This window comes from Malaclemys terrapin, chromosome 12, assembly GCF_027887155.1.
Source record: "Malaclemys terrapin pileata isolate rMalTer1 chromosome 12, rMalTer1.hap1, whole genome shotgun sequence".
In the NCBI taxonomy this organism is placed as follows: Eukaryota; Metazoa; Chordata; order Testudines; family Emydidae; genus Malaclemys; species Malaclemys terrapin.
Genome location: NC_071516.1, coordinates 10,532,220 through 10,558,472, shown reverse-complemented (window position 1 = coordinate 10,558,472; position 26,253 = coordinate 10,532,220). Strand labels below are relative to the sequence as shown.

General features: G+C 43.3%; 1 protein-coding gene across 4 annotated transcripts in view; it reads left to right on the top strand.

Moving 5' to 3' along the window:
* PHACTR3 (phosphatase and actin regulator 3) overlaps positions 1 to 26,253 on the top strand; it is a 166,837-nt gene that overhangs the window by 138,289 nt on the left and 2,295 nt on the right. For all 4 annotated transcript variants that reach the window (XM_054045725.1, XM_054045726.1, XM_054045727.1 and 1 more), the window contains exons 9-12: positions 14,514 to 14,569; positions 19,357 to 19,418; positions 20,704 to 20,844; positions 23,820 to 23,896. In XM_054045725.1, the coding sequence (XP_053901700.1) occupies positions 14,514 to 14,569; positions 19,357 to 19,418; positions 20,704 to 20,844; positions 23,820 to 23,896 (336 nt within the window). The remainder of the gene's footprint in view (positions 1 to 14,513; positions 14,570 to 19,356; positions 19,419 to 20,703; positions 20,845 to 23,819; positions 23,897 to 26,253) is intronic.

Genomic DNA, 26,253 nt, shown 5'->3' with positions numbered 1-26,253 from the left:
TCTGCAGCTAGGATTTGAGACAGCTGGGTTAGCTGGACCATTTGTGTAGCGGCCATAGTCTGGCTGTTCCTTCGAAACACCAGTGCTGGAACTTCTCACTGGCTATAATTACAGAGATGCTTCTAATACTTCAAAGGCTTCGCAGATTGCCAAGGGCTCCCTTTATAAATAGTTCAGCTCACTGGGGGAAACACTATTTCTCTTGAGAGCTTGCATCACGCAGGGAAATTCTCAGCATTTTGCATCAGTGAAAAGAATCGTCATCCTCAAAGATTTTTGCATTAATCGAGAACAGCGGGGGAAGGAGATTTCTGCAGATGCCTGTCGACACAGCTTAGCGAGCAGTGCTTCTCAACATCTTCTCCAACTGACCAATCAAGCCTTGGTTTCTTGCTGTAGCCCAAATCTCACTCTAGGGGCACCTGGACCACAGAGTGTGGGTTAAGTGTGCAGAATTTCAGGATCTCAAAACTAGTTGTAGAGCTACCTGTGCATCCTAGCTGAATTTGAACAGACTTTAGTACATTAGGGCACTGTTCGTGCAAGCCAGTTCAGTGGCTGCGGAGTTCTCTGTGAATGAGGAATCAATTCCACAGGCAAAACTCACCCTTGTACAGCACATTAAACCTAGAAGGCCCTTCTGTGCATCGGCCCTTAAAAAAAACATTGACACTTAGTAACCCACAAATACATTCAGAATCTCTCTTGCCTAATTGCAAATTAGCCCTATGTGGCTTTGCTGGAAAGCCCAACCACTGCAGCCACTTGCTACCACTCTGCTCATGCTACGTGTGCTGGATTCGAACCCACGGAGCAGAGTTTCCAAAGTGGTTAACAGAGAGGCTGCTCCTAGCAGTCTGCTGCACTCCAGAGGCAGAGGCCTCCAGGAGATGTAAAGCACATCGGCCAGAGCATTTGAAAGCTCTTGTTAAATACGAAGTGGAGAGAAATGGAGAAACAGATGCGGTTTGCTCCCCTCTCTGTACCTCCAATTCCCTGCTGTTTGGGAATAGATTCTACGTTGTGCTTTTTGCTTTCTCACTCATTACTGTGCATATTGCCTGGTGTGTTTAATGGTTTTTCTCTCAGTTGTTTTTCCTGTTGTTTCAGTGACAGATGTCTCTATTTTAAAATCCAACATATTATGCAGTAAGAATTAATCCCGGGGATTTACATCGCAGGCGTTTGTTTGCTCGGAAGCACCAACCTGCTTACATTTTAGACATGCTGGTAACTTGTCTGAAACATTGGTTCATTCGCCTCTTCTTGGGCATGCTGGGCTTCCAGTTTTACTGCAGCTTCAAAACAAGGACTAGCACAGGGGTAGGCAACCTATGGCATGCGTGCCAAAGGCCGCACGGGAGCTGATTTTCAGTGGCAATCACACTGCCCAGATCCTGGCCACCGGTCTGGGGGGGCTCTGCATTTTAATTTAATTTTAAATGAAGCTTCTTAAACATTTTAAAAACCTTATTTACTTTACATACAACAATAGTTTAGTTATATATTATAGACTTATAGAGAGACCTTCTAAAAACCTTAAAATGTATTACTGGCACGCGAAACTTTAAATTAGATTGAATAAATGAAGACTCGGCACATCACTTCTGAAAGGTTGCCGACCCCATGGACTAGCATTTCATAGCTAAGCCAGTTGCCCTCTTTTGTCCACCTGCAAGCAGACGACAGACTTAGAGAGGAGCTCCTGGTATGCGTGTACCTTACGGAGCTCAAGCATGGTGCTATCCAAGTCATTCACTAGTTCACTTTCTTCCCACAGGCTGCTCATCAGACATTTTAATGAAAATCCTGGGCCTCATGCTAGGAGATGCTGAATGCCTTCAACGTTCGCTGGGGGTTCAACGTGTGTCTACAGTTGAATGTTTGTTCAGTTGTGGTTTAACACGCGTGAATTAACACAACTGTAAATTCCAGACAGAAAACAAACATTATTTGCTAGTTGTGTTTAACTAGGGTTACCATATTTCAACAATCAAAAAAGAGGACGGGAGGAGCCCCGCCCTAGCCCCGCCCCTGTCCTAGCCCCGCCCTGTCCTAGCCCCGCCCTGCCCCTTCCACTCCCTCCCACTTCCTGCCCCCTCAGAACCCCCAACCCTCCCCCCCACTCCTTGTCCCCTGACTGCCCCCCAGGACTCCACCCCCTTCCTAAGCCTCCCTGCTTCTTGTCCCCTGACTGCCTCCTCCTGAGACCTTCCCCACATCCTAACTGGCCCCCTAGGACCCTACCCCCTACCTGTCCCCTGACTGCCCCAACCCTTATCCACACCCCCACCCCCTGACAGCCCCCCCCAGAACTCCTGATGCATCTAAACCCCTCTGCTCCCTGTCCCCTGACTGCCCCCTCCTGGGACCCCTGCTCCTAACTGCCCTCCAGAACCCCACCCCCTACCTAAGCCTCCCTGTTTCTTGTCCCCTAACTGCCCCCTCCTGAGACCCCCCCCCACCTGTACCCTGACTGCCCAAAACCTTACATCCCCAACCCCCAGACAGCCCCCCCCCCGAACTCCCTGACCCATCCAACCCTCCCCCCTGCTCCCTGTCTCTTGATTACCCCCTCCCCCAGAACCTCCCTGCCGCTTCTCTGGCCCCCGGCCCCCTTACCGTGCTGCAGGGCAGCGCGCTCGACAGCAGGGGGAGGGCAGCAGGATTGGAGCTCCAGACGAACAGCCGGCGATCTGTGAATGCAGGGAGGGCAGGGGAGGGAGGGAGGGAGAGGAGGGGAGTGGTGTCAAGTTTCAGGAGGGAGGAGGGGGGAAGTGCAGGAAGTGCAGCTCTGGCTCTGGCTGTTGGAGCACCGGCTGCTTTGTAAGCCGTGCGCACACTCTGCATGGGGGGAGGGAGGGGAGGAGGGGAAGTCCGGACATTGACAAATTCCCCCCGGACGCTATTTTTAACCCGAAAAAGCCGGACATGTCCGGGGGAATCCGGACGAATGGTAACCCTAGTTTAACCCTAGGCTGGAAGCAGAGATGTGTGTCCTGAAACAGACGTGTATATTGACTACACTAGAATTTATAGTCATGTTAGCTAACATGGAATCATTAAAACACAATTGACAATTTAAGGGTAGTCATAACCTAGGGGCCTTTGACAATTGGGCCTGATCCTGGGAGGTGCCCAGAGATCCTGTAACTCCCATTTAATTCAATGCCCAGAACCTCTTAAGAACAGGCCATTGATGCTGGCAAGGACTTTTTGCACTAAAAATCATGCAAACCGTTTCCTTTTCGTGGTGGCAAACTAGCAATTATGTGGCTATAAAGTGCAAAACTCAGGTTTGCTAAAGTAAAAAGTAGAGCATCACCCCAGTACAAGCTCCAAGAGGAATCTATGGCTATTCAGAAAAAAATATATATGTATAGAGAGAGTGCTTAAAATTCAGATGAGTCAATCACTCCCTCTCTGGAAAGTATTACCCACGGATGCTATATACAACCCTCCTTAGTACTGCTTCATGCTTCTGCTTTGCAGATGAAAATATCCCACTAACTGCACAACAATAGGGATGAGAGCAAGACTGGATCAGACAAATCAGGTCACAGCTGGCTCAGCGTCACAGCTGCAGAATGTTATTGCGCCACACAGGAGACTTTGGATTCTCTCTTCCCTAGGCTGGCAAAGATTGAACATTTCCGGGACGGCACATGTGGAGGCATAAGCCAAGCCCAACCAAGTCAATGGGAAGATTTCCATGGACTTCCATGGGCTTTGGATTGGGCCCTTGGAATGCAGAGGTAGAGAGACAGTCGCTGCTCAGCTGCTCCGAGTAGCCTTCCCTTCTGACAGATCTAGGGAACTCTGATATCAGTTAGGGTGACCAGATGTCCCGATTTTATAGGGACAGTCCCGATTTGTGTGTCTTTTTCTTATATAGGCTCCTATTATCTCCCACCCCGTCCCGATTTTTCGCATTTGCTGTCTGGTCACCCTAATATCAATGGTCGAGTACTCTAGGGTTTTCACATGGGAGAAAACAGTGATTACTTTGTAGCATTCTCCATCTGAATCCTCCCACCTAATTAGACAGTGGTGCTCTGACTGTATTTCAGCCCCCACACAGCATATCTTTATATAGTACTATGCAACAATAGACCAGCCTAAGGACTCTCTTTAAATATATCAGAGGAATAAATACCAGGGAGGGAGAGGAATTATTTCAGCTCAGTTATTTCAATTATTTCAGCTAATGTGGACATGAGAACGAATGGATATAAACTGGCCGTGGGGAAGTTTAGGCTTGAAATTAGACGAAGGTTTCTGACCGTCAGAGGAGTGAAATATTGGAACAGCCTTCCGAGGGAAACGGTGGGGGCGAAGGACCTGTCTGGTTTTAAGATTAAGCTAGATAAGTTTATGGAGGGAATGGTTTAATGGGATAACATGATTTAGTCAAATGAACAGCGTGCCATCGCTGGTAAATAGCATCAATGGCCAATGAGGGTCTGGCTGGAGAATCTTGCCTACGTGCTCGGGGTTCTACTGATCGCCATATTTGGGGTTGGGAAGGAATTTTCCTGCAGGGTAGATTGGCAGAGGCTCTGGAGGTTTTTCGCCTTCCTCAGCAGCATAGGGCGGGGGTTACTAGCTGGAGGATTCTCTGCTAATTGAAGTCTCTAAACCACAGGATTTGGGGACTTCAACAGCAGAGTCAAGGGAAAGGGGTTGGGACGGCTTTGTGGCCTGCATCATGCGGGAGGTCAGACTAGATGATCATAATGGTCCCTTCTGACCTTAAAGTCTATGAGTCTATGAGACTATCAGTCATTCAGGGAGGATGGGTTGCAGTGTGTGGATGGCAGGTTTTCTATTCTGCACTCATCTGTAGTATCTGAGCACCATCCTGTGGGGCTTCTATGTGATTGGGATCATAGTGGTGGTGAACTGTAACTCAGTGGTGGGGGGAGAGGGATGGGCACATAATCAAACACATACATTGGGCCAAACACCACTCTGATTTACAGCCTTGGGGAGTCAGGACAGAATTCGGGATGGTGTCCTAAATGGGACAAAAAGATCTGTAACTTATGTTAGTCGTATGACATTTGTATAAGGGTTTGATGGATTGGACTTATGAGATATAGATTGGTAACACCACAGTGGCTCCTTTCCTCTGGGTGAGAGAGGTATTTTGTGGGCAATAGTAGGTATGACATGGCCCATGATACAGCACAACGTGCAATTTGAAACCTACCATGTATTACAGCCCTACATTATGTAACAGTTGCATAGTGCTGTTAGCATGACGTATTTTGAAAATATTTTTATTTAGTAAAGTAGCCAAATGTCAGATGTTTTTAATTAGGCATGTAGGGCTCATGACTCAGTTACACCAACCTCATGTTCAACATAGCTGCAGTCGGGGAGGCAAAGGTGGCTCTGAGCTACTTTTCTGGCTCCCCTTATCCTGGTGCTGGACTAGCCCTGGGCACAACCTAGAGTGGCCATAATGTTGTTCTAGTTTATGATCGTGTAACAACTCACTAGCTCTTGCGCCTCCATTTCAGGATCATTGTAGCACAATGCATTCATGCCGAAACCCATCTAGGGTATGCCCCCTGTGTGCAACTGGGGTACAGTAGGTGGTATAAGATTGTGTCTCTGGAGTTCTCGCATTAGGGCAGTGTTAAGTTCTCATACACTGCTGGAGCAGCACAAAAAAGAGTGACTCTAGGCCAGTGGTTCTCAAACTTTTGTACTGATGACCTCTTTCACACAGCAAGCCTCTGAGTGCAATCCCATTTACAAATTAAAAACACATGTTTATATATTTAACACCATTATAAATGCTGGAGGCAAAGTGGGGTTTGAGGTGGAGGTTGACAGCTCGCGACCCCCTGAGGGGTCCCGACCCCCAGTTTGAGAACCCCTGCCCTAGGCTGAGGTTCTAGCCCATAGTTACCATGATTGCAACACCAATCAGAAATGGCACATCAAGTGACTAATTAGGTTTATCTGTGCAAATCTAACTACAAGTGCAAATTAAGCTCATGTTTTGCATGAACAGTTGCATACTTAAAAAAAACAACTGCCCCTCTAATTCTTTCAAAACCAAAATGCATTTAATCTGCCTGTGCAATTTTTCTAGTCAAAGTATAACAAAATTATTAAAGGGACTATTATTCAGGTACCACTTTTAAGCATAGGCGTAGTGTGACTCCTATTTTTTGGGGGGGGGGCAGCTTCCGCGCCTGCTGGAGGCTTGCAGTTCAAGGCAGCAATGCCCTCCTCCCCCAACTACGCCCATGCTTTTAAGCTGTTTGCATAACTTACTCTGTTTGGACAAGCAAACAGAATAGCAGTGGCCACATTTAAAATCTTCTCTTTCCAAATATCCTGCCTTACATATTTCTGCCAGGATCCACACCCACCCTGTAGCCACAGTATACCATGTGCTTTAAAAATATAGCCCAGTTAATTCAATCTGCAGTCATTGTTAGATGACTAAGGCTATATGGCAGAACATACAGTAACATTCACCCTCTTCCTTCTGCTCTTTAGCCTAATGTTGTCACAGAACAACAGTAGTTGCTCTTCTAGGTTTTTCAATAACAAGATATGTCACCCACACACCACTTTATACATGCTCCTAAATTACACAGGGAAAAACAAGCTCATGTCTTTGGTGCCCACTAACAGGCAAACAACTCCCACCAAAGATTTACTACTACCCATAATTGTACATTGAAAACAGTACTGCAGCCTGTCTCAGTAAAATACATGGATGACTCAAGGGCCTGGCATGCACCCTCTTTACAGCTACTAATAGGAAGGATGAAAATAAACTCCTTGTTGAATTGTGCTTGATGTTCTGATAATAGAGATGCCCATTTAAGATTCAGGCATTTCCTCCTGATGTTCAGCGTTGGCACATGTCTCATAGGAGCACCAGCCCTCCGATGCTTTATGTTGACATACTGAATTCACACTTCACTTTTCTATACATTCTAGCACACTTTTTTCCCTAGCGCAGAATAAGAATTTTACACAAGGGTGGAATCAGGGACACACCCAAATGAGCCCCCCTTAACCCTCCTGAGAAATCCACTTTATAACACTTAATACAACACCAAAAATACACGATTGTTTGACACAGGTGGCTTATGCAAAGCTCATTGTCAATCCAGAGTAAGTCTAATGAAATCAGGGGAGTTCACTCTCAGTTTACATTGGTGTAAACCAGTGGTTCCCAAACTTTTTCCACCGCTTGTGCAGGGAAAGCCCCTGGCGGGCTGGGCCGGTTTGTTTACCTGCCGCGTCCGCAGGTTCGGCCGATCGCGGCTCCCAGTGGCCGCGGTTCGCTGCTCCAGGCCAATGGGAGCTGCTGGAAGTGGTGCGGGCCGAGGACCTGGTGTAAACGAATGCAGAATTTGGCTCCATGGTCTTTAGGGAAGCATTGATATTAGGCTAACTTTAAAAATCTTCAGAAAATCCTTGCAAGAGCCATTATTTTTGTTAGATCCTTGCACTTAAGAAATACTTATTTCCTGTCTGCCTCAGGCAGGTGAGGAAGGCCTATCCCTTGGTGAAACAGCTGACGTGGGTGTCATGATGCCCAATGTGTTTCCTGCAAAGGGTGTCCCAACTCTAGCTCCTACTCCCAGCCGACATATGCACATACCCTACACACACAAACAGCTGTGCAAATGTCTTTCAGATTCCCAGCTACAGGGCATATTTGTAAGAAACATAATTGTATTTTCCACAATTCAGTACAAACAAGACGTCAATCCATTTTTAGGAAAGATCTTGCTAGATCATGCAAATCTCTCAACTGAAGAAAAACAAAACTCAGCCTGCAGATGAGAAATCAGATCAAATGGACCAGCAGATGTTTTTACACCAAACTTTGCAAAACCAAACATGTGGGGGCTGCCAGGCTGTGTGTTCAGGCTCTGCCTGTCTCCAACAACCACAGCAGCAGCTTTCAATAGCTCCGTTTGCTACAGTGACTTAGGAACAGAAGGCCGGCTCCTCAGCTGGTGTAAATCACTGTCGCACCATTGGTTTCAGTGGAGCTCTGCTTATTTATGCCAGATGAAGTTCTGGCCCACACTTTAACATGCCTTCTGCGCATACAGCTGCTGCGCCCCAGATCATGTCAAAAATCAAGTGTCCAAAGATCCTAGCCAGGATACGTATCCTGCAGATGGATGGTGCAGATCCTGTGAAGAACTCAATTTAGGGAGCACAAAGGAAAGTGCACGAGGCAATTTCCTCCCAGGTTTGAAACATGCTGGCTCCGCTCTCTCATAACACCTGCCTGGATGTCGATTCAAGTAACCAGCAAATCCCTGGAGTGCTCTGGGTGTTTATCTCTCTGTCTGATTGCGCTGCTACAGATCAATGTCATTCACTTGGGTACTGAACTAGTCCTCAGGTTAATTCCCTGCAACGTGAAGAGAAAATCGCTGTGTGTGAAGTAAGTATTGACCTATTGATTGATACACACACATGCACCTACGTGTGTATTGCTGAACTGACTGTATGTGACCTGGCACTGAAGGAGACAGTCAATTAGTGATTTCCCCTGCAAGCGGGATCCAGTGATTGTACACGTGTGTTCGTCCTGCGACTCCTGCACGTTACCTTAGCTGGGACTCAAACTGGGAATCTCGTGGTAAAAGGCAGTGACAGCTCTACCAGGGGAGCTGGTGAAGAATCTCTCACTGACAGATCTAGTAGGAGCTATGGTAATTGTCTCCACAGGCAGCCTGGTCTTGCATGGCTGATGCCTTCACCGGTGCATCAAGAGAGAAAGTGTTTCCTTCTCACTGTCAGCAAGGGGCTTCTAGGAACCTCACAGAATTCACATGTGCACATTAAGGGAAAAAACAGCCCAGAGCCACCTCCACATTCTCATAAATTAACACAAGAACTGTATGATTGACTGATTTGTTTAGTTCACTGGCTGCTCAAAAGAAAAAAAAATTTCTCAACGAAATGAACAGTGGAAAAAAAATTTGTTTTGGATTAAACGAAACATTTTTGTTTAATTTGAATTTCTAATTAAAAAAAATTAAATACAACTGAAGTAAAGTTCAAGACAAAGTCATTTTGAATTAAAAAGACCAAAACATTTCGTGCTGAAAATGTGAAAATGTTTTTCCCTTTTTGAGACTTTTTTCCTCCCCGACAAAACAATTTGGTGAAATCAACACAAATTCATAAAATATTGCAAGTCTGCATTTTTCAGCGAAAAGAATTTCAGCTGGGAAGTGTCTCTGTCTCTTTTCAACACCTGAATTATACTCACACAGTGGTAGTGCGCATTGGCCCACGCAGAGTGGGTTGTTGTGCAGGTCAGTTTGTAATGACGTGTTTGGCACCAATCGTGTTCCCCTTACTCACATGCACAGCACACCACTTCTGAAAGGTTGCCGACCCCTGTTCTATTAGGTCACGTTATATCGGGATAGAGGTGTAATTCAAATACTGACACTAAGATTTCTGTGCATTTACAGTATATGATGGGCCCAGATTGGATGCTCATTCTGGTGGCCAGAAATAGGTAGGTGTCTAAACTTAACTAATCAATGTGAAAATCATATTAACAAGCACAGCAGTTCTTCCATCCTTTACAAATCAATTGAACTTTTAAAATTTGTCTTTTCCCCCTTTCAGGGAGAGCTAGCACAGACACTACAGTTAGTCTGGCTAAGTCCACTGGCTGCTCCGTTTCAGCCTCTTTGTAGGCTTTGACTTGCTTACCATCTTGTCCTCCAAAATTACAAAGCAAGAAATCTGCTTTTAGCCTTTAAACTGCTGGAGATGTTAAAGCATACAGAGGATATTAGTGTTTCCTGTAACAAGTCCTCATCTTTGACAACACCTGCTCCCTCTAATAGTGGGTGGAAAAAAAACAAACCCAAATTCCCAAGAGAAGTCATTTCTCATGCCAAGTTACTCTTGACTGCCTTGCACAGAGAGGAGATTCTAGGACAGTAATGCTGCCGTCCTGAGGATCGAGCTGATCTCTTTTCAGGGAGGCTCACAGAGCTCAGGGAAAATGGGAAGGCTTTTTTTTTTTTTTTTTTTTTTTAAGGCTGGGGGGAAATCCAAAGAGTGCTATTGAGTTCTCAGCATGGACTACCAAGTTGGGAAGGGATGGCTCCTTGCTTACAGAGCCTGAAGTGGAATTCTCCCCAGCAGAGATGTTAACAGGTTCAAAACACAGACCCAGGGTTGCCAAGTTTGGTTGGATAAACGCCTGGAGATTTCATCACATGACAATCTTTAATTCCTGGCAACTCCAGGACAATCCTGGATGGTTGGCAGCCCTACAGACAGCTAAAATACACTATTAAAAAAGAAACACTCCTCTGACCAAGGCACAGCCTCAGCTCTCTCCACATCACGCTGAGCCACTGACAGTGGAGGAGCCTGCAGTTCAGAACCACAGTTGTTCCTTGTTTACTCTTAGTCCCGCTGAGGTGAAACAAGGCGGAGGGCCTCAGGCAGGGGCAGCCTACCAAGGGGAGGCCGCAGCAGGGTGAAAGATGGCTGCAACCCCTCCTTTGGAGAAATGGGGTGCTGCTGGCTGGGTTGAGGGCCTGGTCAGTGTGGCTGATTTGGTAAGGGCCTACAGAGCACCCAGGGGAAACTTCTATGGGTCCCCCTGGACAGGGCAGGCTGTGCTTACACAGCTGAGGTGAATGTAGCCCTCGCTATTGAGAAAGCAACTGCAGTTTCTTGGCCCTAGGAATGGCTAAGTACTGTACAGAAGGCCCAGAACATATGCAAAGTCAGGAAGTTCTCAGCTCACCCCCAGCTTCCTGTTTCAAAGCAGAAAAGTCCCCTCCTGTAGGAGATCTAGTGAAACATTTCAGTAGAGAGAAAAGGGACCAAGCCCCAGTACTCACAGATACAGGCTGCTCCAGAACAGCTTGCAACAAGCATCAGGAAGCAGTTCAGCCCTTTGAGAACCTCTCAGCCAGAAAAGCCTTTCTCGCTCTCTTTTCAAGCTCTCCACCTTTCTGAAGAGGGTTTCTAGAGTTAGAGATGCCCTCTTCTCCCTGACTGGGCTACACGCAGCTGCCTTCTCTCCGTTCCAGTCAGAACAAAGGGAGGGAAGCAGCTGGACCCGTTAACCTTTGCTGGCTGACTGCCCTTCTCCCATATGTGTGTGAGTGCAGCTGTAGTGAAAGAGGCCTTTACATTCCCCTATATGTTCAGAAACCATGGAAGTGCTCACATACCACAGTGATGGAGGACAAATAAAGATAAATATCCCACCTGAGCAGTAGATATAACAACTGCATGGAATTACACCAGGGTACTCAGACATCAACACTGTTAACATCTCTGACGAGGTTATCATCAGGGTCTGGCTATATGCTTTATTTCTTAAAGCCCCAGCTTCTGGAATCATGTCATTTCATGAGACTTTCACCTTGTGTTTTAAGAACAAGTGAGTTTCTAGCACTCATGGCTGTGGAGAGAAGCTTGCAAATGTGGTCCAAGTGCACCCTAAAGGCTCAAAAACAAGAAGGCAAATAAAAATATTTTTTAAAAGTCATATTTTTAAGCCAATGTCATGATTTTTTTGGGGGGGAGGAGGGCTGACTCTTGATCGCTGAATATTTGAGGTTGTCAATACTGTAAAAAAGGGCTTATTAGCTGCCTCCCTGGTCGTGTTCATGTGTATTTACCATGTGCAGTTTCTGTAATTACATATGCAGATATGGTGTGTGTGCACATAGTTGTGAAAAATCTGGTCCTGCATTATGTGATAGTGAATTTAGGCACTAGTGCTTTGAAGAAAACTGGTTTCAATTGTCTGATTGTCAATGGAGACTTGACTCTGTCACCAACACATTTTTTTTCCAGTGAGAGATTTACAGGTTTTATTTGTGGGTGCAAAAAAAGGGAGGGTGGATTTTAAAAAGTCCGGGATTACCGTAACACACAAATATACAAATCATCAATATTCATAAGCACTCAGAACACTGCTTTAATTGCTTTGATATTCTTGGTTAGATTTTTAATCCTCTAGTTTAAAGGTCCTTCAGGATCTAATGTACAATTCCTAGGAGAATCTAGAAACATCACATGGACGTGGTGTAATTAAAAATGGTTTGATAGAGAGGCATGTGAACAGCAGGCCTGGTGGCCCTTTGATTTACAGATAAACTCACAGAGTAAGTCACTCTTCCCTGATCTGGATTGTGAAGAGCATGTTAATCTCTCTGAAACAAAACATCCTCAGGAAATTGTATCAGTGCTGAGACATACAGTGATGGGATGGGGGTGGGGTGGGGGGCGAGGAGGGACAATAGGAATTAAAACAGAGGTGGGCAAACTACGGCCCGCGGGCCACATCTGGCCCACAGGACAGTCCTGCCCAGCCCCCGAGCTCCTGGCCCGGGAGGCTAGCCCCGGCCCTTCCCCCACTGTTCCCCCTCCCCCGCAGCCTCAGCTCGCTCGCTCTGCCCCCGGCGCAATGCTCTGGGCGGCGGGGCTGTGAGCACCTGGGGCAGCACCGCTGCAGAGCCCGGCCTGACCCGGTCTCTGCGCTGCGCGGTGGCGGTGGCGTGGCCCGGCTCCAGCCAGGCGGCGCGGCTGTAGTGCCGCCAGCCACCAGTGCTCCAGGCAGTGCGGTAAAGGGGCAGGGGGCACGGAGCAGGGAGGGTTGGATAGAGGGCAGGGGCATTCGGGGTGGTGGTCAGGGGGTGGGGGTGTGGATAGGGGTCGGGGCGGTCATGGGGGGAAACGGGGGTTGAATGGGGGCAAGAGTCCCAGGGGGGCAGTCAGGAAGGAGGGGGGGTTGGATGGGGCGGCAGGGGGCAATTAGGGGCAGGGGTTCCAGGGACAATCAGGGGACAGGGAGAAGGGGTGTTTGGATGGGGCAGGAGTCCTGGGGGGGACACAGATAGGAGGTGGGGGCTGGGCCACGACTCTCCCCTAACCGGCCCTCCATACAATTTACAAAACCCAATGCAGCCCTCAGGCCAAAAAATTTGCCCACCCATTAAAAACATGTGGCCACATTCTCAGCTGGTGCATTTCTGCATAGCTCCATTCACTTCAGTAGAATTAGGCTGAGGTATAGGACCTGCTCCATTAAGTCTAAGGAGAAATCAAAGACACCCACAAAAAATCCTTGGGAGTAGAAGGAAGAACGGCTGGAGTTGGGTACAGGGGTTGTTACTAAAGCTCATGGGGCCATATCTTGCTACCATTTACATTGGTGTAAATCAGGAGTAGCTAAACCGTGCTCGGTGGAGTTACTCCACATTTACACCAGTGATACTGAGAGTAGATTTGGCCCTGTCAGTGGTTTTAGGGGAATTAATAAGCAAAAAGGAAAGGAGGCACGTTCATGAAGGCTGCCAGGGTTCATTTTGTGCTTGAATCCCGATGCTGCCAGGCAAATCCAAGGACCTGATTTTGGTAGTGAATTTGATCAGGTGACAAATGCTGGGGGGAAACCTAGCATCAGAGACGTTAATTCATCATTTTAGTGTCTGTTCTCTTTTGTGTTCGACACAGTGCAAGGGTATAAGATCATTTTAGAATTCTGTCCTTTATTTACCGTGACACTAGAATCACTCTCATGGTGCCTGCGAGTCTCCGTGTTAGCCCGTTGCTGGCACTCACGCTGGCTTTGGAACCTCCAGACTCCTACAGTGTAACATCTATTTCAGGCAGGAAGCGAGGATCCTTAATATTGCCAGAAATCAGTAGAAACCCTGTTATCTCTCTGTTGGCTGGATTATTGTTCGAAAGCTAGCAAATGCAATAACTATAAATGCTTGTGTGTGGGTGTTCAATTACCTGAGAGTCTCTGCAGATATTAGCAGCATCTCTTGGGGAAGTCTCATTTGGTATGCAAGATAAAATCGCTCTGGCACTGATCATATGATTTGAAGACTCAATCCTGAGGCAGCACTACTGAAAGGGGAGGTGAAGCTGCAGAAGACACTCACTCAGTTCAGACAGCAGGAAACTGTGAGCAGCACATGAATTTTATTCACCAGGCACTAGTAACGCTAGTGGACTGCTCTGTCATATCTGTAACCAGGAAACCACCCTGCATAGAGAGGCTTTATTTCTAGCAAGGCGATGTTTTTTCAGGATGTATCATTGTTGATGCTAGAAAAGGGGCACCCATTGCTACATGAGCGGAGGCAGTAATTGCTGCAGAAGATTTCCAAGAACCCCATTTGATTCTCAGGGTAAATGCCTCCTCAAGAATGAATTTAATTGTAGTGGGGCACTATTTTCAGCTGACTTTGTTTGGAAAATAGGATGAAAAGAATGTATACATCAGGGAAGGATTACAGTGATAGCAGAGCAAACTAGAGGAAAACTTCCACCTGCACTGCTGGCATTTGGGAAGAATAAAAGAACTAAATATCCAGCTTTCAGGATTCCCTTCCTTCACTGACCGGAGATTATTTTCTGAGGAAAACCCCAACACCTGCACCTAGCCCAGTACAGACTTTTGCAAGAACAGACATGGTACAAAATGTGATTTTGGTGTTTTTCCGCAGGCGCCTGAGCCAAAGACCTGCTGTCGAGGAGCTCGAAAGAAGGAATATACTTAAACGTGAGTACTTTAAAAAAATAATAGCATTTTGTATGTTTGTTTTGAAACTACTGAATACATTTCTCCGAGCCATTTCTCCGCTGTAGACAAGTTCATGCCCTCCCTTTGGGAATGGATTTGTAACCAATGGAATTTTCACTGGGGTGTGTTCTGGTGTCTATTATGTGTACTTGTCTGAAGGCATACCACTTAATGCAGAAAAAAGGAATACAAATGTAAATTTTCACATAATTCCTGCTGTTATGGCTGCATGAGGAAGGAAGCATGGTCTTGGTGTGAGTCAGTTTAGCAATCACCTCGATTATCATTTTACAAAGAGTCAGGGCACACTGTCAATTAAAATCCATCAATGCCAAAGTGAAGCACATAAGCATCCTTGCAGAACAGTGACTTTCCTAGCAAGTCAATTGCATCAGATCCGTTCCTGACCTTTCTAATTTAAACAGAAACTGAATTAAAGACAGGAAAAGGCAAATTGAGACGGTTCAAGGGTATCAGACTCCTTGCCTGTTACGATTGTCTGAGCTGCTGGAGACATTTGCTGAACTTCCTTTAGATGGCCGGGGAATCCCCAAAACGATGAGAACAGGGGAATCCTGAAAATTGTTTCTGTTGTCACATGGGGTATCTGGACGGAAAAGGTGGATTTCCACTGCTTTAAGGAAAAGTATCATACATTCTGCTCTATTCATGGTGTATCTTAGCACCAAAAATGTAAAAGACTTTATTATGTGAAAAATAACCAATTACTTGTTCAAACAAGCTTGAACAACTTAATGGAATACATGTTTGCATTCTATGAAAGCAATGCTGTCTTTGGCTTTTAAATCAGATCTAATCATTTCGAGGGTTGTATTTCACGAGTACACAAAATTGCCTAAATAATTTGCCTACTTTAATCATAATTTCATGTCCAAGATGAGCCTGATGTTCTAATCTGACCATTTGTTCAGGTGTTTGACAGATTCATTTTCTTGCTTAAACTGAAGAAAGAAGTCCCTGTGAACATGGGGGACATTAGTTTTCCAGAATGGTTTAGATTTAGGAAGGGTCATCTTTACAAAGTTAAATTGTGCATCCCAATTTTTCTCCTGAAGGAGAAAACTAGAAATATATAGGCAAATTATACTAAGAAAGAGGGAAAAAGCAGCATGACCACAAAGATTACAGTGTCACCTTAATTTGTGAGGATTTGGATTGCATGCTGCTTTTTCTTTCTTATCAGTTTATACAAGAGGGCCTGATGCTGCTCTCATTGAAGTCAATAGGATTTGGAGGCAGAGGGAACTGAAGGGGACTCCTTGGTCATCTTCGGTTGGTTCAGTTATTCAAGTACATCAAACCATTTACTTTGTAAATAGTTCTTGTGACATGTAAACTAATAACCCACTCAATGCATACACAGATTTATTTACACATATTCAAAAATACAAATAACACAAATTCTTGTGACCTGTAAACATATTAACCCACTTTAACCTCAACCCCTAGCTCTCAAAAGGAAAATTAATTGATCTAAAAATGTCTGTATCAGATGGGGCCAGATTTGCAAAAGAGTGGAACACTCTGCATCTCCCATTGAAAACCTGCTCCCTTCATTCTCCGGTCTAAATCAGAGCTGAGCTCCTCTGAGAATCTGGTCCTTCATGTTTGTTACTTTCTGATGTATGCTGGCTACATCCTTAATCTAGGTTAAACTGACCAGCTTTAATATATAAAAAAACCCACATTGTGTTACATTCATATAATGAGCTTACAGAGGGAGCTAAAGCAGAACAGAAGATGAAGCAGAATTAAAGATATGTCCTCAATGCCAGCTAAACATACTGGGTTAGATTTACCATGCATAAATCTGGAGCAACTCTGTCAGCTTCAGCGCAGTTACTCTGGGTTTGCACGGGGTGCACTTGGATCAGAAGCTGCACAATTCTACTTACTTTCCCTTTTTCATTACATAAAAATGTCAGCTACATTGCAAAGAACCCAGGTCATCACTGGGCCAGCAGGGACATTAGAACATGTGACAAAGAAGGGTAAATAATTTGACTGCAGCTGTTGAAAAGTCAGTGTTCAAGTTAGTGATAGAGATCCTGACACTGTTCCCAATGACTTCAATGAGAGCATGATTGGATCTGATCTTGCCAAACCATGATTATGTTAGTACCCCCACTGAAATCAGTGCGACCTCATGACTTGTAAGTGCTATTATGATGTTACTTTTTTAAAGTATTCAGGAGATGAAGAGAAATAATTTTTTTACTCTCCCTCATGGAGGCAACTCTTGGATAAGAGAGGTACTTAAAAAAACCCAACACTTATTATCTTATTGATTTTATTCATTCCTATAGCTTTAAATATGGAAGAACCCTGCTTGTTCAGTACAGGGCATGACTGCCACAGGAACTGTGTGTTCAAACCTAAAAATCAGTCCCAGGAGTTCAGATGGGTTTTCTATTATATTCTGAGAGCAAGCCATTGATATTCACATTCAAACAGGCAGCTTCTCTTACATCGGATTGTACAATCCCTGCTTCATTCTTAACACTGGTGATTGCTTCCGTGTCATGCATAGTTTAGAATTCCCTGCATAACTCATACAGAGCAAGGGTGTGAGTTACACTGCTGCATGTGACACTGTGTAATGGGACTATTACTCCATTGAGATGTGTAGTGTTAAAGTCAGCCATTTACTAATGAATGAATCCAAATACAGCAATGTGAAGTTGCTGTGAAAACCTCTCTAGTTCTTCTCTGTACTAATGTTTGCATTCTGTAATATCCCTGCTGACACTTCCTTCCATCAGATAGGTAAAGTTTACCAAGATCTTGCATATGCTTCCTGATGAATTGCTTTTCATACTTCCACAATTGTTAAGCAAAACAAGTTTAATTTACCTAAATCTAGATGTGCCATTATCATAGATTCATAGATTCTAGGACTGGAAGAGGTCATCGAGTCCAGTCCCCTGCCCGCATGGCAGGACCAAATACTGTCTAGACCATCCCTGATAGACATTTATCTAACCTACTCTTAAATATCTCCAGAGATGGAGATTCCACAACCTCCCTAGGCAATTTATTCCAGTGTTCAACCACTCTGACAGTTAGGAACTTTTTCCTAATGTCCAACCTAGACAGACCATGATGTGTGCTTAGCATTTCAAAACGACAAAAAACAATCTTCAGACCGGATAGGCATATTCGTGTTTCCATCTTAGAAAACCATCCAGTGCCCATGTAGAATGCATCATGACTATATTCCGATGGACATTTAAATTGTGGAGAACAGCTTTTTTTTTTTTAAGTGAAAATACAACCATAAGGTCTAGTCAAAAAGGGGTTAATAAATATTGAACTAGGCATGCTAGTTACTTCCTGGGGGCATCTTGCCATTACATAGTATGTTCAATTTTTTTAAAGCTATATTTCCCCATTTTTTCATATTTCCTCCTCAGATACTGCAGACAATTGCCATCTAAACCTTTGGTCATCTCACTGACACTTCTGAAACACTGCCATATCATCAGTCTCATGTACTCTACTTCAAAGTCATATACACCACCCCTATAGTGTACTGTGTGATTTTAGGTTCTCTGATTTACATTTTCTGTTTACCTAGTTGCAGATATGTTGCTACAATACTTCTTTAAATAGATTCATGTGTCTGTATTTCAATGTAATCTAAAGAATACAGAAAAAGGGGAGGGGCAAGAAAAGGCTCATTTCCAAAAATAGCCTTTTAAGACACAATAGTTTAACTCTGACAACATTTAACAGAATATGGCTTTTGCTTAACTAAGAGACTATTATAACACTGTTATCTATAGCAGTGGTTTTCAACCTGTGGTCCATGGACCCCTGGGGGCTGCAGACTATGTGTAAGATTTCCAAAGGGGTCTGCATCTCCATACAAATTTTTTTAGCAAATGAAAAAAGGTTGAAAACCACTGATCTCTAGGCTCACTGAATGGTTAAACATCTTTTCCCTAGCTCTCTAGCATTTAGGCCATGGACTTGAGTCTAAATTTAGTAACAGATTGCACTAGAAATAGAAAATCCATTAAGTAGTATCCTAAGGCAAAGACTATATTTCACACAATGGTACAGGACTCGAGTCTATTTTTAGATCCAGTGTGTAGGCGTTATCACGGCTTGAATGTTAATAGAACACACAAAAGCGAACTGGATTGGGTTAGAACAGAATATCACAAAAGAAAACCTGTGAGTATAAAGAGGCTCTAATACAATTGGCATATCTTGAGTAGTAGAGGGAAAGGGATAGTGTGTAAGTCAAGGATGAATAGCGTAGCAACGTGACCAACTAAATATGAAGCCTGAGAGCATAAGCTCACGAGGTACATGCTTTCCCTGAAGTATGTACAGGAAAATGTTTCAGGATCTTAATGCAAGTGTGGCAGGACTCTAACAAAGACATGGCATAACAAACAATCATTCATAATTTTAAAGGTATTGCTTTTCCCTCTAAAAGTTTTTCTAGCTGAAGAATTGGACTGGCTGCTTTATGTTTATTAAAGCTCATTGTAACTGGAGGTTATGTCACAGGAAAAGCTGACATTAGCATACGTGCTTCTGTGTTCTCATTGAAAGATAGCTGTATATTCTGGCAATGCACCAAGCAGGCATAGTAAGGACTGAGCTAGCAATTCAGAAAGACTAAGGAACAGCACCACGCTTCTCCATATTGTAACTTTTATTGCCTGGATGTATTGGAAACAGCTGATCTTCCTACATGAGGAAAGTCATCTCTTTTTTTATATTTTCTGCAGAAAGAAATGATCAAACAGAGCAGGAAGAAAGAAGGGAAATCAAGCAGAGGCTGACGAGAAAGGTAAAATCTTGAAATGTTTTCAGTGACATTTAAAAAGCTGAGTGCAAACTAATAACAAAGAGCCCAGAGTAAAAACAGTATCTAAATGTTTTAAATCATTTTAAAGACAAACAGCCGTGGTGGTCACCATTCAAAAGTCAACATGTATATACAATGATATATGAGAGTAGTGTTTAATAACTAGAATAGAAAATAACTACAATATCTCAGGTAATTATCCACAAATGTTGTCTCTTAAAATGGCGCTTACTGTATTTGAGAGGCTAATGGAAAATTTACACAAGAACCTAAAAATCAGCTAATTTGCGATCATTTGCCTCATCCTGCAGATTTTGCAACTAAATTGCTAGGAAAGCAGTTCCTTTCCACTGTTCGTAGCAGTGAGAATCCCAGAGTAAGCTGCCTCCTTGCTGAGCAGCAGGTGCGTTCCTGCCTGAAATTTCTGTTTGCAGACCTTTTCATTTGAAGGTCTATCAGATTCTAGGCCTGATCCTGTCATTGCTCTGTTTGCAGAAGCACCCACGGGAGTCAGTGGTAACACAGTGCAATATTCAAAGGCACATTGTGATGACAGTTTGCAAAGCCTGGGGTCTGTAGTTCTTACACTGGGCCCAATCCTGAAGCCCTTATTCAGACAAAGTTATGGGAATTTTACAAGATTGAGCCCTACATTGTAATTCATTGTGGTTACTTGAAATATATTGCAACTTCAGCTTTATAAAGCTGTGTGTGACAAGATGTTCCATTATAAAGCCACTGTACAATAGCCCTCAGCTCCATTTGCCCCATTATTATTGTTTAACAATAATACTCAGAAGCGTTTCAATAGCTCCTTGAGATAAAGGCACATGGAGAGCGAAGTCTAGTTAATAGAAAAATGCCTTTGGAGAAAGACTAAAGAGAGCACAGTATTAAAATTAATTATTTTCTTTTACAAAAACTATCCTAATGTTTCTAATCATAGATAAGTTTCACTCACTGACTGCAGGACAGATTCTGAACCCAGTTATAACAGTGTGAATCTGGAATGATGGCGTTACCCATGTAAATAAGATCAGAATCTGGCTCTACATCTCAGTGTTCCTGTGCATTTAAGATGAATTAATCAATTTCAAATCTTTTCAGTTTAAATAGATGTATATTTTGTATACATAAATAGACAATACACAAAATGAAGATGGGGAATAAAAATGCATGTGATTCCATTTTTGTGCTGTTGAATGTATGTCTCAATTTTACTTCCTAGTCACATTGATATACTTCTTTACAAAACTTATTAATACAGCTCAATCAGAGACCTACAGTCGATGAACTAAGAGACAGAAAAATTTTAATTCGATTCAGCGATTATGTGGAGGTGGCAAAAGCACAGGACTACGACAGACGAGCAGACAAACCCTGGACAAGACTATCAGCAGCTGATAAGGTACAGACATACTTACAAATATAATTAAGACTACCGTCTGCTTTGCTTTGCTTGTAAGCAGTACCTCAGGTCATGTAAATGGTGGTATTACTAAACAAGTCTTGATATTCTAAGGAAATACATCTTGGAGTGAGTGTTTGCTCTTGGTGAAAATGACACTCAATACTCCCCATGAGCCAAATTTTGTTCTCTGAAGTTACACCTCTACCCCGATAGAACACGACCCGATAGAACACGAATTCGGATATAACGTGGTCAAGCAGCGCTCCGGGCGGTGGGGCTGCGCACTCCGGTAGATCAAAGCAAGTTTGATATAACACGGTTTCACCTACAACGCGGTAAGATTTTTTGGCTCCCGAGGACAGCGTTATATTGGGGTAGAGGTGTACTTACACACACACACACACTCTCTCTCTCTCTCTCAATGAGGTACTAATAGCTGATGCAGATTTAAGTACTTTAAACGTTCCTGCATTTTCAGCATACAGAAGCCACACCGACCACGGGATGTAAAACATACCTTTTAATAGTGAGAAGGCTTTTTTTAAAAAAACAAAACAACAACAGTTATTAGAAAAAGTATGGAGTGCAGTATACTACACGATCTATCATAGATCTTTGCCACTCATTACTGTAGTGTCTGAGAAATCTAGGACCAAACTTTACCCCAAAGTTACTCAGTACAAAATCTTTGTTACAAACAGGTACACATCACTACTTTATTCTCTACTGGTGAACTCCCAAGGAAAGCACTTTTTCATTAGCCATGAGAGTGGCCAATCTAGAGTACACACATTTTCACTTCATTACATGCTTACCATATATTTGATTTTTTTGGGGCATGTTGCTGTGGCACTGTTGGTCCCAGGATATGAGAGAAAAGGTGGGTGCAGTAATATCTTTTATTGGTTCAACTTCTGTTGGTGGAAGGGACAAGCTTTTGAGCTTCACAGAGCTTGTCCCTTCCACCAACCGAAGTTGAACCAATAAAAGATATTACTTCACCTACCTTGTTTCTCTCATATATTTGATTTACAGTATTAATGATCCTAGACTTCATACTTAAGTGGCTGGGTAGTAGGATGACCAGATGTCCTGATTTTATAGGGACAGTCCCGATATTCTGGGCTTTTTCTTATATGGGCCCCTATTACCCTCCACACTCTGTCCCGATTTTTCATACTTGCTTGTCCGGTCACCCTACTGGGTAGTAAGGAAATGGCTTACAATGAATCAGGCTACAATGGTTGCTGAATAAGAAGTTTTAAAGTTTTGGCTAAAGAGGTTGGGAGAACAACTGGGGATGTTGAGCTAATTATTGGGTACAATGGCAAATATAGGACTAGATTGCTCACTGCTTGATCCTGGGCTATGGAAATCAGACATGTCTTTCTCACTCCCACATGTGCTGAAGAGTTTCCCAACAAGAAGGTAGAAAATATATGAATAATGTAATAAATGGCTTTAGAGAACTGTAACATTTAGGATTTATTTTTAATTTGCCATCTTTGTCTTAGCTGCCTTCCCGAATTCATTTAAAAGTGCTTATAGGGAGTATTATGTTGAACGGTATTATGTGATAATCAATGCTGTAAAGCAGAAGTTTTATTGGTAGTTTGGGATAATCAACATCCAGGTCTAGGTGTTTGAGTCGTATAGATTTGAGGCTGAAGGGATCTCATATCAGTTGTAGCGTTTTTAAAGTGGGAGCAGAGCCCAAGGCTGTTGTGTTTTGTTGCGCTTTTGCTAATATATGACATATTTGGTTTCTAACAGAACTCCCGCTCATTGGGGTACAGCCCCTGCAATTATTCTACAAGGTATTATCTGAAATTGGAGCGGAGAGTCAGATAAGAATTTAAGCCAGATTCCACCCTTAGATGCGTACTGCAGCCCATTGAATCCAAGAGTGGATTTTGTGTCAATCATTAGGCCAAACTGAATCATGGTGTAAATGGTGCATTTCCATAGAAATCAGTAATGTTGCACCCGCTCACCCTAGTTCTTAATCTAGTGTGAAACATAAGAGTCATTGTCCGACCCTTTCAAGGAACCCTTTGTCCTGTCCTGTGAGCTATTAATTTTAAAGTAAGCATGCAATTAAACTTTTAGCTCTCTCATGCACTTGACAAACATTCACATCCCAGGGGCTGAAAAAAATCCATTTATTGCTTGGCAAAAATTATATTAGTTTCCCCCACATTTTTATTTCTTCCAATAACCCACGTCCCTGATCTGACATGTGCCTGTGTGTTAAAGCTTCACAAGTTTAGGTAGCTAAATTACATAGTAGTAGTATGTATGAATTTACAAAAGCACTCCAGTCTGATCCAGGCCATTAACAGTAGTCATTTGGGGAAAGGGAACAAATGGATTTACAGCTGTTTTGGATTTTATGGTGTGTAATATACCAAGACGGAAATTTCCCCCCTCATATATGATTGTGCAACACCACACATGTAAATGACTATAACATCTGGTCCATTATTTGCATATTGTAACAATGCAGTCTGATTTTTATTTTGAAATGGGTCAGTACTGAAATTCTCCACATTTCAACTGTCCAGTTGCTGGATGAGGAACTTCTGCTCACTAATTTAACCAGAGTGTCATTAAGTGTTAGGGAGTGAGCATTATGATTTTATGTTCCTCTAAGGACTGCTTCTATAAACGGGTCTTAGGATCAGCTAGTCAGTGATGACGGATGATGTGGAGTAATCCTTTGCAATAATGGTTTTGATGATAGTATTTATGTCAATGTCTTTAAAAGACAGTGACCAGTATGCATGGAGAGAAGCTGAATATTGGCTCTCCTCAGTATTGGCTGGCCACGTGTCCCTTGTTTGTAGCCTACCACACTCTTTACATGGAATTTGCTGTTTTGATTATTTTTCAGGGCTCTTATTTGCTATTTAAAAAAATGTTTACAAATCCAAAATGATTTTTTTAACCTTGCTTCCATTTTCAATTCCTAGGCAGCAATTCGTAAAGAGCTAAATGAATACAAAAGTAATGAAATGGAGGTACATGCATCAAGCAAGCATTTGACAAGGTCGGTCATCCAGATATTTGTTCATTTTCCTTTACCTGCAGTATCAATTCTTTTGAGTCCTGAATCCGCAGAACATATTGTTCCTGCAGGTCTCTAAAATCTGCAGAAAAAGCTTTACCTGGGGAAAAAAATAAAAGCACTTCTGCTTCTGCTTCATCTCAGAGTATATTTGCTGTTAGATTATCTTCTGTTGACAAGCAACTCCCTCCCCAAACCCCCAACCCTCAAAATACATTGTTTGTACCTGTGATTTAAAAGGCCATCACTGGAGAAGGAACACAGGATGTACTGTACAGAGAACATGACATGTGATTTAACACAGCTGAATAGGCAAAGTATTTACGTTTGCAGTCTCATCATTCAGCTGTAACACCAATGCTGAACAATAAGAAGACAAAGTGTTTGTACTATAGTACATAAAAGAAGGCCTGTACTGATTATAAATAATACACAAAGGATTCACTCTGCTGGATTTTAAAAGAAAAAGCTCTGCTTGAAGGTTTCAATATCATTCACGCACTCACAGTCTTGCCAGCATTTTCAATAGAAAGTAGACGTTTTAGTGGCCTATGTAAAATGTTTAGTGGGTCTCGGTCCAGTTACTAGTGGACAGGGCCGGCTCCAGGCACCAGCTTGCCAAGCAGGTGCTTGGGGCGGCCACTCCGGAGAGGGGCGGCAGGTCCAACTATTCGGCGGCAATTCGGCGGACGGTCCCTCACTCCCGCTCAGACCTCCTGCCGAATTGCTGCCACAGATCGCGAGCGCGGCTTTTTTTTTTTTTTTTGTGCTGCTTGGGGCGGCAAAAACCCTGGAGCCGGCCCTGCTAGTGGCAGGGAGTCAGCGTCATAAAACACACCATCACAAGTAACCCTGAATTGGCAACCCTGTGTCAACTCAGCAGAGAAGCAAGGATCAGATAATATGGGCATAGATCCCAAATTCCTGTGTCACTTCTAGAGAGGGTAGAAGCTGAATGGTGAGGCAGTGAGCCAAGGCCTGTAAGTACATATACTCTGCTGACACTCCTCACTCGCCAGCACTGTTAATCTAGCACCATTCACAATTACTATATTCACATGGAAATTTAAATGCACGTGCAGATCTCTATCAATTAGGAAGTAAAAATTAAAAGACAAGGCACTTGCTGATAGGTAGTACTGAAATCTACTCCACATCATCTGGTTTAAAACAGAGGGGATTTACAGATAAGGAAAGTGGCAAGAGAGGTAGTGGACCAGTAGGTGAGAAGGAAGAGGCAGAACGTTACCTTTGTTACTGCAAAGATGATATTGGAGGAAAGTCACTTTAATGAATAGCAACAGTAATGGCCAAATTCTGCCCTTTGATTTCTATTAGCATCTCATTGGCTCTCAAATGGGACACATCTGAGGGATGAAACTGACCCAAAGTTTTATATTAACCATTAGATAATTCCAGACTGCATATACAGAGCTGGGAATTTGTCACAGTTCTTGTGACATTACAGAACCTGAGCTTCAGCCATGTGTTTTATGTCACTGGCTTCTGGCAAAATAATAGCTATAGTAATGGGAAGACTGTAGCTTAGGTCTGGCAGCGAAGGATAGTTTATTTAATTGAAGCTACTTGAGGGGTTTAATTAGGCAGATTAAAATGAGACATTTTGAAATGTGGCCAGGACACCAGGGTTAAATACTCCTAACCACTTTCAGCTAGTGCCATCATACCGTGTTTAGGACTTTATTTTTACATCTCATCCAAGAGAAGAACTGTCCAATGCCTCAGGGTATTTCTTCTGTACGGATTCAGAAGAAAGAGTGCCACCTCGTATATCAACAATACCTCTACTGGCAGTACCTGGTTGTTTGGGTATTTTTTTAAAAGGTGCACATCAAAATACCAACTCAGCGTTGCTTATTTTGTGAAAGCCGACAGGATCACAGCATATCAGGGTATATTATTAGCAACAAACAAAATTATGGCCCCTATCTTTAAAAAAATTCATGCACAATTGTGTTTGCATGCTCAAATAATTATACATGCAAATGACTTTTCAGACAGCTAACTGATGACATGTGCATGCAGTTACTGTGTCTGGCCATGCAATCATGGCAGATGCACACACAATGTGCACATATTTTCAAACACACACACACACACACACACACTTTTCTGAAAATGTAGGCTATCGACAGAGGGATAAGCCTGAGCATTATTCTAGCTTGTTTACATTTTGAGGAAGCGTATGCCATTATTGTAGGAGTTAAAACAGCAAACAGGTGTGGTAAAACAATCACGTATAACATCCATTAGATACTTTTGAGGTACACAAGTCAAAGGGTATCAGAACATATGAAGATATATAATTTCACTACCAC